Genomic DNA, 12,891 nt, shown 5'->3' on the forward strand with positions numbered 1-12,891 from the left:
AAAACTAATCATTTGATGTAACGATCTAAATGATGAATTGCTTTGATCCTAAGTAGACTTTTCTATCCAATGATAGATATTGCTCACACTGGATTCAGTCTTTCTAATAGAACTAGCTAAAGTTTCTACATCTTTTGAAGAGCTTTGAAGAATCCAGGGTTACCTTCACAACATCTTAAGTACCCAAAGTAAGACTTTAAATGACTGCATTTATTATCCAAAGACACATAGGTTCAATTGATTAAACTCATAACTAAAAAAATTCCCAAAGCAGAACATTAGTATTATTTTTAATTATTTTCTTAGATTAACTATATTTAAAATAATTTTCTAAAAGTACTTATGTTTTGCACTGTCGTAAAGAGTAAAACTTTTCATGAGAAATAATTTTGATTTGAAAAATAAGGTAGATGGCTTCACTTTTATGTTGTCAAAATCACCCCTTTAAAGAAATCAATTCCAATGAAAATTTACAAACAAACATTGGAAAAAACATTAGAAAAGTACTGGATACATAGAAAGTCCTTCATTAGAATAAACAAGGGCTACTTTATAACTTTAAAGTAAGATCAAAGGTAGTAAACTAAGAATCTTACTACCTTTTTGAGGTTGAGATAGATAGGTGTAAAGCAGAAAACCACTAAATCTGGAATGTAGAAAAAAGCCAATTCAAATTGAGATTCAAAGATTCACTTAACTTCTCCCAAACTTGCTTCCTACTCTGAAATAGAAATAGAAATAGCACCTATCTCTTCCCAGGGTTGTTGTGAATAATATTTGTAAAGTCCTTACACCTTAAAAGTGCTATATAAATGCTATACTAGGATTATCTATAAAATACAACCTAAGTCAAATACAAAGGTACTTTGTATTTGTACCTGCACCATTACTTAATCTATAAGAAGCATCATTTACCTCAAAGTTTACTATTTTGGTTGAAAGTTCACTAACAAATACTGTGTTCTCAAGAAAGGGTTTTTTCAGCCATTCTGGCAAACAGCTTTATTTCTTTTGTCCCACCTACTGACCCGGAAATTTTTTAAAATTAGAGGAGATAGGGGGGCAGGAGACTAGAAAAATAAGGTAACAAATATGACTGATGCCACAATGCCCAAGTTCCCCAGACACTTTCAGGTAGATCTTATCATCTGAGATTAAAATGAAATCTATTTCTCTGTCCTAAAATTAATGCAATATTCTCCAGAGATCAAGTGTGTATCATCAAAAAAGTCCAGAAATAAAGAATAAACAAAGAGCATTAAGTACATCAAGTGTATACATGTGTGCAATAATTAAAAATAGTGCTTTGTTTCTAGTAGGTACTTAATAAACGTGCTGATTTAAAATTACAACTCTTGCATTTTACTCTCAGGACCATAGACCCTCGCTTATTCTGTTTACTCTAACATGAGAAACAGTTCTAATAAGTTTGGTTATCTGATTTCTTAGGAATATGAAGGAGGGAAAAGCCTTCTAAAATAAGGAACATTGATAGTAACAAGAAATGAAAGTTAATTTGGGGTAAAGCAGGAAAACTATTCCCTAAAAAGAAACAAGAATTCAAAAAGCATAGCTTATAAACAGTGCACTTCACATACTTTGACAGCCCCTTTAGGGCATCACTGTATTACAATATTAATACCATTTATAATCACAAATTTAGAGCTAGTAGGGACCTTAAAGATCATGTGACACAACACTTATTTTATTCATGAGGAAATTAAGGCTAAGATATTAAATAACTTGCTTAAGATATCACAAAGCCGGGATTTGACCGTAGGACCTACCTCTGATTCCAAACGTGGTGCTTTCCCCCCCCCCCCAAGATACCATATTGCCTCTTAATGACTAGAAGTCTTCAAGACAAGGATAAACATAACATGTTCAGCCTATTATTTACGATAACAAGAAACTGTATACTATTATTTAAAAAGAGTTCTATAAAAACTTTTTGTCACTTTTGCAAAATAATTATGTTTGGAGTAGACTATCTCTTAGATCTGGAATCCACCTTTAAAATTTTACAACTATGAAAAACTTCTAAGATCAATTTATCTGGAAAACTAACTTACATGGAATATCTTCTATCTATATCTATTGACACCAATTTAATAAGGTATTCCTGTACTAGGTCACAACATATGTGCTGGAGAAAAAAAAAAGTCTGCCTAGAATTTTATAAATAAATCTTGAGAAAAATGATGGCAAAGTTATCTTAGAAAACATTCCACTATTGTATTTTACAAAAGAAGCAAACGCTACATCTATCACATTTACACTTATACTTGACGAGGATTTAATTTTCTCAGGTTTTACAAAACACAAAAAAAACTAAATTTATACTAAAAAAAGGTTTTTATTATAGTAATTTGGAAGATTCTCTTCTAATCACCTATTTCATCTCATATTCAAGGCCCTTAAAATTTTGTTAGAAATATAAATTACAGTGTTAATATTAGCTTAGATTTCCAGAAAAGATCTAAAATCAAAAGGCTTATTTTTAAAATAGTCATAAATGTAATTTGCTTTTCAAAATTTAATCATTTTATTTCACATAGTTATTACCAGGAATTTTTAAAGCCTTGTCATTTTCACTTCTTTTATCAGGTATAAGTCCAATAATATGGCAATATTTGAATTGTAAATACCATATGGCACTGAAAAATTCAGATACAGCAAAGCCTTTCTTCACAAGTTCCCACTTAGATAAAATTTTCTCATACATTCAAATTCTGGAATCCCAAAGTTAAATTACTGTGTGTACGTGAACAAGTTCCCCAAGACGCAAGTTCTTGTCCATCTCTCAAACTACAATCCTATCTATGACTGAGAACATTGTTTGAGGACATGGACCACATCTTAATCTATCTTTACATCTTCTTCTTTAACACCTGTCACAGTGGACTGCATGTACTAGATGCTTAATAAACTTGTGCTTGGAAATACAATGTACTAGATGCTTAATAAACTTGTGCTTGGAAATACGTTTAAAAGGATTGTACATATTTAACCTATATCAATTTGCATGCTGTCTTGGGGAAGAAGGGAAGGGAGAAAGAAAAATTTGGAACACAACCTCTTATAAAAATGAATTTTTAAAACTATCATTACATTTGAAAAAAAAATAAATTCTATTGAGGAAAAAAAGGATGGATGGAATTAAGGTGAATACCATATTTAAAAAAAAATTTAAATAAAAGAGGTGCTTACATCTCATTATTCAAAAATAAATTAACCAGTGACTTCAGAGAACTGAAAGTGAAGTATAACTGTGATGACTGGTACAAAATGAAACAATCTTTCAGGTGAAACCAACATGTTAACGAATCCAACCATTTTGGAGAGTAGTTTGGAACTATGCTCAAAAAGTTATCAAACTGTGCATACCCTTTGATCCAGCAGTGTTACTACTGGGATTATATCCCAAAGAGATTATAAAGAAGGGAAAGGGACCTGTATGTGCACGAATGTTTGTGGCAGCTCTTTTTGTAGTGGCTAAAAATTGGAAACTGAATGGATGTTCATCAGTTGGAGAATGGCTGAATAAATTGTGGTATATGAATATTATGGAATATTACTGTTCTGTAAGAAATGACCAACAGGATAATTTCAGAAAGGCCTGGAGAGACTTACACGAACTGATGCTGAGTGAAATGAGCAGGACCAGGAGATCATTATATACTTCAACAACAATACTATATGATGACCAGTTCTGATGGACCAGGCCATCCTCAGCAACGAGATCAACCAAATCATTTCCAATGGAGCAGTAATGAACTGAACCAGCTATGTCCAGAAAAAGAACTCTGGGAGATGACTAAAAACCATTACATTGAATTCCCAATCCCTCTATTTATGCACACCTGCATTTTTGATTTCCTTCACAAGCTAATTGTACAATATTTCAGAGTCTGATTCTTTTTGTACAGCAAAATAACGTTTTGGTCAGGTATACTTATTGTGTATCTAATTTATATTTTAATATATTTAACATCTACTGGTCATCCTGCCATCTAGGGGTGGGGGTGGGGGGGGTAAGAGGTGAAAAATTGGAACAAGAGGTTTGGCAATTGTTAATGCTGTAAAGTTACCCATGCATATATCCTGTAAATAAAAGGCTATTAAAATAAATAAATAAATAAATAGGTAAAGAAAGAAAGAAAAGAAACCAACATGTTGATTTGCTTTGTTTAATCATACTTATTTATTACAAGACAGGGCCCCTTAAGGAAAGGGTCAGTGTCATCCAGAAGAGTGGTGATGTAAAATTATCAATGAGATTTAAAAAGAAAAAGTACATTAACCATTCCTCTCAACAACCTTTCAAAGTAAATAATTAACTTTTATGAAATAATAATGCTAGAATGGACATGGAAAACCTTCTAGTCAATCTCCGCAAATCTAAAAAGACTATACTCAGATCCCAGAAAAGAAATATATCATCTTTTAGATAAATGTAGAGCGACACAGGTAGAAAATCACTATGCATTTTTAAATGATACTTCTGTTATCCCCACTTTGCTGTTCCTTTTCCTCAAAATACTTGTTTTTCAGCTATGAGTTCTTCTACTTTGGAGCTGTCTACTTCATTAACATAACTGAAATACAGGCAATTTCCAAGTATACTGATAAGGAAAGAACAAAAGGGGAATTTATTTGGTGTCAGACTTAAAGAGGTTTTATTAAAACCACAGTGAAGCATATTTTGTTTACATAACACTAGACATTTTTTGTCATAATTTCCTATATATCAGCTTAGCCTCCAAACTAACCTGGACCTTTTTAAACAAAAGGAGGAAAAATCAGAATACTGCCTATAATATAAAATGTAGTCACTATATATGATTTTGTTTAACTGTCATTGTGTGTTACAAGGAGAGGTACATAGTGGGGATAGGGGAAGAAGTAGGGGTGCAGAATTAACATCTGGAAATTTAACATATTTATTTTCAAAATAATAAAAAAGGAGAAAAGAAAATTAAAATAGCTCTGAAATACCACCTCACACCTATCAGACAGGCTAACATGACGGAAAAGGAAAGTGATAAACAATGAGGAAGATGGGGGAAAACTGGGACACTAATGGAATTGTGAGCTGATCCAACCATTTGGGAGAGCAATTTGGAACTGTGCCCAAAGGGCTATCAAACTTTATATACCCTTTGATCCAGCAATCCCATTACTAGGTCTGTATTTCAAAGAGAACATCAAAAAAGGAAAGGACCCACATGTACAAAAATATTTATAGCAGCCCTTTTCATGGTGCCAAATACTGGAAATTGAGAAGATGCCCATCAGTTGGGGAACTGCTGAACAAGCTGTGGAAGAGGCAATGTAATGGAATGCTATTGTGCAATAAGAAACTATGAATATGCAGATTTCAGAAAAACCTGGAAAGAGTGATGATACAAAGTGAAAAAACCAGAACCAGGAAAACATTGTACACAGCTTTGGCAACACTGTGGCGATCAACTATGAACGACTCAGCTCTTTTCAGCAACAAGATGATCTAAGACAAGAACAAAAGACTCACAAAGAAAATGATATCCAAATCCAGATAAAGAACAGATGGACTCTGAATATTTTTTTCAGTTATTTACTTTATTTCTTGTGGGGTTTTTTTTCCTTTTGATTTCTTTCCTCTTTCACAAATGTGACTAATATGGAAATATAATTTTGAAGACAGCACAGTATATATAAACTTTATCAAATTGCTTACTATCTTCAGAAGAGGGGAGGAGAGAAAAGGGAGTAGAAAAATTTGAAACTCACAATCTTATAAAAGTGAATGTTAAAAATTTTCTTGATATATAACTGGGGAAAAAAATAAAATATTATTAAAAAACAAAAGAGTAACCTATGTTACCCTTAAGTCTATAAGTTTCAAATACTATTTACAAATAAAAATAAAGTAGCACTATATTTACATTAAATTACACATGGAATAGACATGTACAGTAGGGAAAATATTAGATTTACACTAACAATTAGAGAAACACAAATTAAAACTATCTTATATCCACCATCAGATTGGCAAAACTGATTTTTTTTTTTAAAAAGCGCAAAATGGCAAATGCTGGAGGGACTGTGGGAAAACAGGTATGACTATGCACTACTGGTAGAGCTAAGCAATGGGACAGTCCTGAAAAGTAGTTTAAATAATTCTCTAAAGGTTATTAAATTGTATGTACCTTTTAATCCAGCAATAGCATCATTAGGTCTACACTGCAAAGAGATGAAGAGCAAAAGGACACATGTACAAAAATATTTATAATAGCTCTTTTTTTGGTGACAAAGAATGGGAAATTGAGGAGGGAAAGAGAAGAGAGCTGGCAGGATACATCAATTAGAAAATATTTAAACAAGTTTTAGTATATAAATGTGATTGGAATATTATTGGGCAGTACTCAGCACAGTGTGTAGCTCAGTTGTTTATGGTATTATATTGTACTGAAAGAAATGATAAAAGGAACAATAGGAACGATTTCAAGAGAAACCTGAGAAAATTTGTATGAACTGATGCAGAATGAAGTAAGAAGAATCAGAAAAATAATTTATACAAAAACCAGATTTAAGAAGTCTTGATCAACGCAATGACTAATCACAAATTCCAAAGAAATCATAAAACATACTACTCACAGCCTAGATTACACATTGATATATATGTGTGTATATATATTTGGACATGGCCAAGGGGGATTTGTTTTGCTTAACTATAAATATCTGTCACAAGAGCTTTATTTTTCTTTTGGGGGGTAAGGGAGAGGCAGCAAATTATGAAAACAAATTTAAGCAATTAATTTATTCTTTAAAAAGGATACTGAAGAAGATTCAAGAGTTCAAATCCTATCTGTATTTTAAAAATCACTTAACCTCTTTGATATTCAACTTATCATCTGTAAAATGGAATAAAACCCCATGATATCTAAGGTCCCTTTTATCTTCTAATCTATGAATAAAATAATTGACATAATCAAACTAGATTAAACATAGTTTAATATAATAATGCTCAAAAAGATCTATGAAGCATATTATAGATCTCCATATCTCATTACTTCTCCATATTAAAAAATCTTTAAAATAAATTTAAGTTTAAATTTATTCAAATTTGTCAATGGAAATTGTCAACATAGCCACTTAGTAAAAACTTGAGTTTAATAACTTAGTTTTTACACTCTAAGGTCTTATTTTTATTTGAAGTTAATAAAATTAAACATGATCAGTCATAATAGTGGGAAAAAAAAGGTCCTCTACTAAGTGTATTTTCCTACTTCTACATAATATCTCTGCTAAGTTTTAATCATATAAAGATTTCTTATCTAGAGAACACATTCTCTATGTACTCATCCAATTTTTGACCAACTCATGAAATATTCAGCAAACGCCTATGATTCTTTGCTTGATCCTAGTGACAAAGACAATCTAAAGAAGTTTTGAGATGCTTTAAGAAGCTTACATACCACTGGGGAATACAACAGATATAGGTAAGTTAATACAAAGTAACATGAGGCAGAAAACTACGCTAACATACAAGGAGTAAAAAAAGAATCAGCAAGGCATCTCTCAATGGAGGTAACACAAAGCTGAGTCTTGAGGGAACTAAAGTATTTTAAAAACTCAATTTAAGCTTATTAACTATCTTCTACAGGTAGCAAGCTAAAACTCAGCTGACATAATATTAGTGAGTTATTTTATACCTGGTAATAATAGTTCTACTTCCTAAGTATTATTCTCCAAATCAAATTTCTTCAAAATGTTAATTAAAGAATAACTCAACAAGAACCACTGAGTTCTGGAGGATCCAAGGCACATTGATTTCCAATCTAGAACTGCTTTGCTATTTTCTGGTAAAATAAATTTCCTCTTCTGAACCTATGCTCTCCCCCCCTCTTACTGATCCCTTCCAAGGAGTCAATATTTAATCGATATTCATCACCTATTTTGTCTGAACTTAACCACTTCCTCCAATATATCTTTCTTTTCTTTCAATCAAATTAGCCTCTTCTCTGCCAGTTGTTAAGAGAATTTATTCTACTATTATTAAGAGCCAAGGAAATTCTTAAGGCAGTACAGAATAGTGGACTCTTGATATTAAAAAAAATCCGGGGGCCATTAATCTGAGCAATTATATCCAATAAATGAGATGATGTGCAAAATGATTTGTAAACTACAAAGTTATATGACAGTCTGGAAAAAATTAAAAGATTCTAAAGTTAATAACCATTTAAGAAATGATGTTTTATTCTAAGTGTCAAGAAGTTGCAATATTAAAAATGTCCTGTAATTATTATATATGTAATTTGCTGTTTATTACTTTTGTTAGTGTGCTAGTTAATTCATTCACAATTAATTGTGGAAAAACAGTGTAATGATGTTTCAGACATAGGGTGTGACAGTTCCTATCCAATGTCTATATTCTGTAAAACTAATTGATGCCAAAGAACCCAGCATATTACACAGGCACACCTAGCCTAGTAGTAGTTTGTTGAAAAACAGAGATTTTTACTAATGATATGTTTGAAATCTATTTGGCTAAAAGTTAAAGTTAGTACCCTATTCACTAGATTATATTTTTTAAAATTATTTTAAAGTATACAAATCACTAATAGGAACTGTTATATAAAAGGCAAATTACAGAGTTCATCAATAAATATGGCACTTGAATCTGGGATCTGAATGAACAAGAATTTATTCATTTATTATTGAGTGACTACTGTGTGCAGTTTTACAATTTATCATTGTAAAGAAGTTGCAAATTACAGAACTCACCAATAAACATGGCACTTGAATCTAAGATCTGAGACAAGTATTTATTCATTTATTAAGTGCTTACTGTGTGTACTGTTTTACAATCTCATTTGATTTGTAATGAAATTGTGTAAAAAGCAAATTAGAGCTCACCAATAAACACGGCACTTGAATCTAAGATCTGAGATAAGTATTCATTTATTAAGTGCTTACTGTGTGCACTGTTTTACAATCTCATTTGATTTGTAAAGAAGTTATGTAAAAAGCAAATTAGAGCTCACCAATAAACAGGAATCTAAGACCTGAGACAAGTAATTATTCATTTATTAAGTGCCTACTGTGTGCACTGTTTTACAATCTCATTTGATTTGTAATGAAGATGTGTAAAAAGCAAATTAGAGCTCATCAATAAACATGGCACTTGAATCTAAGATCTGAGATAAGTATTCATTTATTAAGTGCTTACTGTGTGCACTGTTTTACAATCTCATTTGATTTGTAATGAAGTTATGTAAAAAGCAAATTAGAGCTCACCAATAAACAGGAATCTAAGACCTGAGACAAGTAATTATTCATTTATTAAGTGCCTACTGTGTGCACTGTTTTACAATCTCATTTGATTTGTAATGAAGATGTGTAAAAAGCAAATTAGAGCTCACCAATAAACATGGCACTTGAATCTAAGATCTGAGACAAGTATTTATTCATTTATTAAGTGCTTACTGTGTGCACTGTTTTACAATCTCATTTGGTTTGTAATGAAGTTGTGTAAAAAGCAAATTAGAGCTCATCAATAAACAAGGCACTTGAATCTAAGATCTGAGACAAGACTCATTATTAAGTGCCCACTGTGTGCACTGTTTTACAACACCTCATTTGATGTCTAAGGAAAAGAATACACATACTGTTGATACTGTTGCAAGTGTATACATAACTGTACTTTTCAAAGAAACATTACAAAACTTCCTACTTCCGGACAGCTCATTATTTGGTTCACATTGCCCTCTTAGTCACGACCCTAATTTTTTGTCTTGTTTCCCTAATACCTGGATGTTAGTGTTGGCTGGTTTCTGGTAAAACCTAATCCCCTGAGATGCAGGTATACGCTAAAGGGGGATGGATGGCAGAGCGGGGCTGGGGGAGGAAGGAGCCACAGGTACCCGATCGCAGTAGCACTGGCTACCTCCGTTTAAACCGGCCGTTTTGGCCGATGTGCGGACATACTCCCGTCTCCCCACCGCCCCGGGCGGGCTCGGGCTCCGGAGAGCGACCCGGAGCTGCCCCGGGGAACCAGCACCGGCCCGCGCTCGGGGCCTCCGCCTCTCGGACGGGGAATCCTTGCCAAGGACCGGTCTGCGTTATGCCCACCTCTGCCACCGGCGCGGAGGGAGACAACCCCGAGTTAGGGCGAGCAAAGCGCCGAGGAGGGAGGCGGAGGCACCGAGGGACCCGGGAGGGGGCTGGGGCTGGGGAGAGGAGGGACCCTCCCTCCCGCTGGGTTTTCCGGGAGGCCTGCGGGGAAGGGATGGGGAGAGGGAGCGGAGAGACAGACACACAGGGACCGAGACCCTCCCCCTCCCCCCGCCCCCGTCCCCAGGCCCCGGATGGGCGTCTCAGCAGGGGGCGTCCCAGTCCGGGGCCCCGGCCGCCCCTCCCCCGCCTGGCCGCTCCCGCCCCCCGCCGGGCCTTACACGGTGACGTGCCCGGAGCCGCGCACCACTACGGGGTCCGGCGAGTACTTGAGCAGCTGCTCCTCCAGGGCCCGTTCCTCGTCCTCCTCCTCCTCGTAGATCTCGTCGAAATCCGCCATGCTGGGGCCTCGCAGGCTCCCCGGCCCCGGGCGGCCCGCGGGGGGCTGGAGTCCCGGGGCTGGGGTGAGAGCGCGGCGGAAGGGGGGGGGGGGGGGGGGGGCGCGCCCGGCCCCCCCCCCCCCCGGGGGGGCCGGGGGGGGGGGGGGGGGGGCCTACAGCAGGGCAGGCAGAGTCCCGGCCGTCACCGCCGCCGCCATTACCGTCAAGCCGTAAAAACACACAATGTCAACATCCGCCCGGGGCCGACCCCTCCACCGGCGCCGCCGCCGCAGCAACTAAGGCAACCACAGCAACAGCGGAGCCACCCGCAGCGGGAGCCGCGGCCTAAAGCATCGCGAGACTCGGCGAGGGGAAGGCCGGGGCACGAGCGAACGGGCGCGCGGGCGCGAGCGCGGGCGCGCGGCCGCTCCCTATTCTCGCTCTCCACGTCATCCTTCCCTTCCGTGGGCGCGCGGCCAGATCCCTGCCCCGCGTCCCGGAGTCCGCCTTCTCTCCTGCTCCCCAAACCCGAGAGACTTCTCGGACTCTGCTCCCCTTCGGGGGAGGAGGGACCGGCTGCCGTTGCCCAGCGGGAGAACACCTTGCGGGGCGGGGGCGGGGGCGGGGGCGGAGGCCCAAGCCCGGGCTGGGCGCGCATCCCCAGGGACCGACGGCTCCCTTACGCGCCGCGGGCCGAGCCGCCAGCCCCGGGAGGCTTAGGGCGCCGCGCGGCTGCCGTCCCCGCTGAGCGTACGGAGAGACTGGCCGTCCCCAAGGCTTAACGCTGAAGCTCAGAGATGGGGGGACGCTGAGCGCAGACTGTCCTGGCCAACCGCCCGCCAGCAAAAGAACCACCTTTTGTACCGGGGAATAAATACCGGCTCCGAAGGCTCCGGCTTCACCTCCTGCCTCAGATACTTTGCCAGCTCTGTGACTCCGGGCAGGTCACTTCTTCCGCATGAGCCTCGGTCTCCTCGTCTGTAAAAAGCGGGTGTTCCTCAATTTATGACCCAATCCTTCCTTCTCCGAAGCCACTCTTTCTGATTTTCCAGATGGATTCTTACCCATTCTCAACTGCCTTTGATTATTTCTTCCCCTCCCCCCCCCCCCACATTCAGCCAGTTGCCAAATCCTGTCGATTTTACACCTGCCCATCCACAACCGTTTATTATGTGTCAGTCACCGTGCTAAACTCTGGGATACAAAAAGGAGGCAAAAGGGAAGCTGACCTGCAAACAAATATATACAGAGCGAATTACATGCAGAATCGAGAGGGAATAATAGAGGGAGGACACTGGGATTAAGATGCCTTGGGGAAGCCTTATAGAAGGTAAGGGTTTAGTTGGTTCTTAAAAGAAACCAGAGTGGAGGAGGAAAAACATTCCAAACATGGGAAACAGGGAGAGAAAATGCTCAGATTCAAGAGAGAAGGAGTGTCTTGTTCTTGGAATACCCAAGTCAGTATCATTGAATAAGAGTATATGGCAAGGGGCAAGGTATAATGAGACTAGAAAGGGGGAGGGAGGGGAGGGCACGAAGGGCTATGGAGGCGATTCTGGAGGTGATAAGCCACAGGAGTTTCTTGAGTAGGAAGTGAACATGATGAGATTTTACGCTTTAGGAAAATCACTTTAGAAGCTGAATGGTGGATGGATTTGAGTGGGAATATATTCAAGGTGAGGTAGTGAGGAATACAGGAAGCCGCCTAGGTTGTGAGCCTGAGTGATGGGAGGATGGTCTTGCCTTCTACGGTAATGGAGGAAGATGGAGAAGGAAGATTTAGGGGTGAGGGGGAGAGAATAATGAATTCCACTTTGAGTTTTAGATGTCTGAAAGGCACTTGTACACTCGAGACTGGAGGTTAGCAGGGTGTTGGGGTAGAATGGGTAGATTTGAGAATCATCGGCACAGAGATCAATCAAATCCCTGGAAGCTGGTGAGACCACTAAGTGAAATAGTGTAAAGGGAGAAGAGAATATGGCCCTGTACAGAACCCTAACAGACACCTAAAGTTAGAGGACGTGATCTGGAAAAAGATTTGGTGAATGAGATGGAAAAGGAGCAATCAAATAAAGAGAAGAACCAGGAAAGAGAACAACGTCTCAAAAACCCAGAGGGAAGAGACTATCAAGGAGCAGATTGTAATCAGCAGTATTAAAGGCTGCAGACGGGTCAAGAGGAATGAAGAGTGAGTAAAGGACATCATTGGCAATCTCTGAGCAGTTTTGCTGGATCGATAAGGCAGAAATTCAGATTGTTAAGAGGCTGAGAAGAGAGGGGGAGGAGAGGAAGTAGAGGGAGGTATCCATTGTAGATGGCCTTTATGAGGAGTTTATCTACAAAGAGCAGAAGA

General features: G+C 38.4%; 1 protein-coding gene across 1 annotated transcript in view; it reads right to left on the minus strand.

The window, feature by feature from the left end:
• Positions 1-10,643, minus strand: part of CHIC2 (cysteine rich hydrophobic domain 2) — a 37,303-nt gene extending 26,660 nt beyond the window's left edge. The window contains exon 1 of the mRNA XM_031942618.1: positions 10,440-10,643. Coding sequence (XP_031798478.1) covers positions 10,440-10,558 — 119 coding nt within the window. The 5' untranslated portion in view covers positions 10,559-10,643. The remainder of the gene's footprint in view (positions 1-10,439) is intronic.
• Positions 10,644-12,891: the final 2,248 nt, after the last annotated feature.

The sequence above is a fragment of the Sarcophilus harrisii genome, chromosome 6 (genome assembly GCF_902635505.1).
Source record: "Sarcophilus harrisii chromosome 6, mSarHar1.11, whole genome shotgun sequence".
Classification (NCBI taxonomy): domain Eukaryota; kingdom Metazoa; phylum Chordata; class Mammalia; order Dasyuromorphia; family Dasyuridae; genus Sarcophilus; species Sarcophilus harrisii.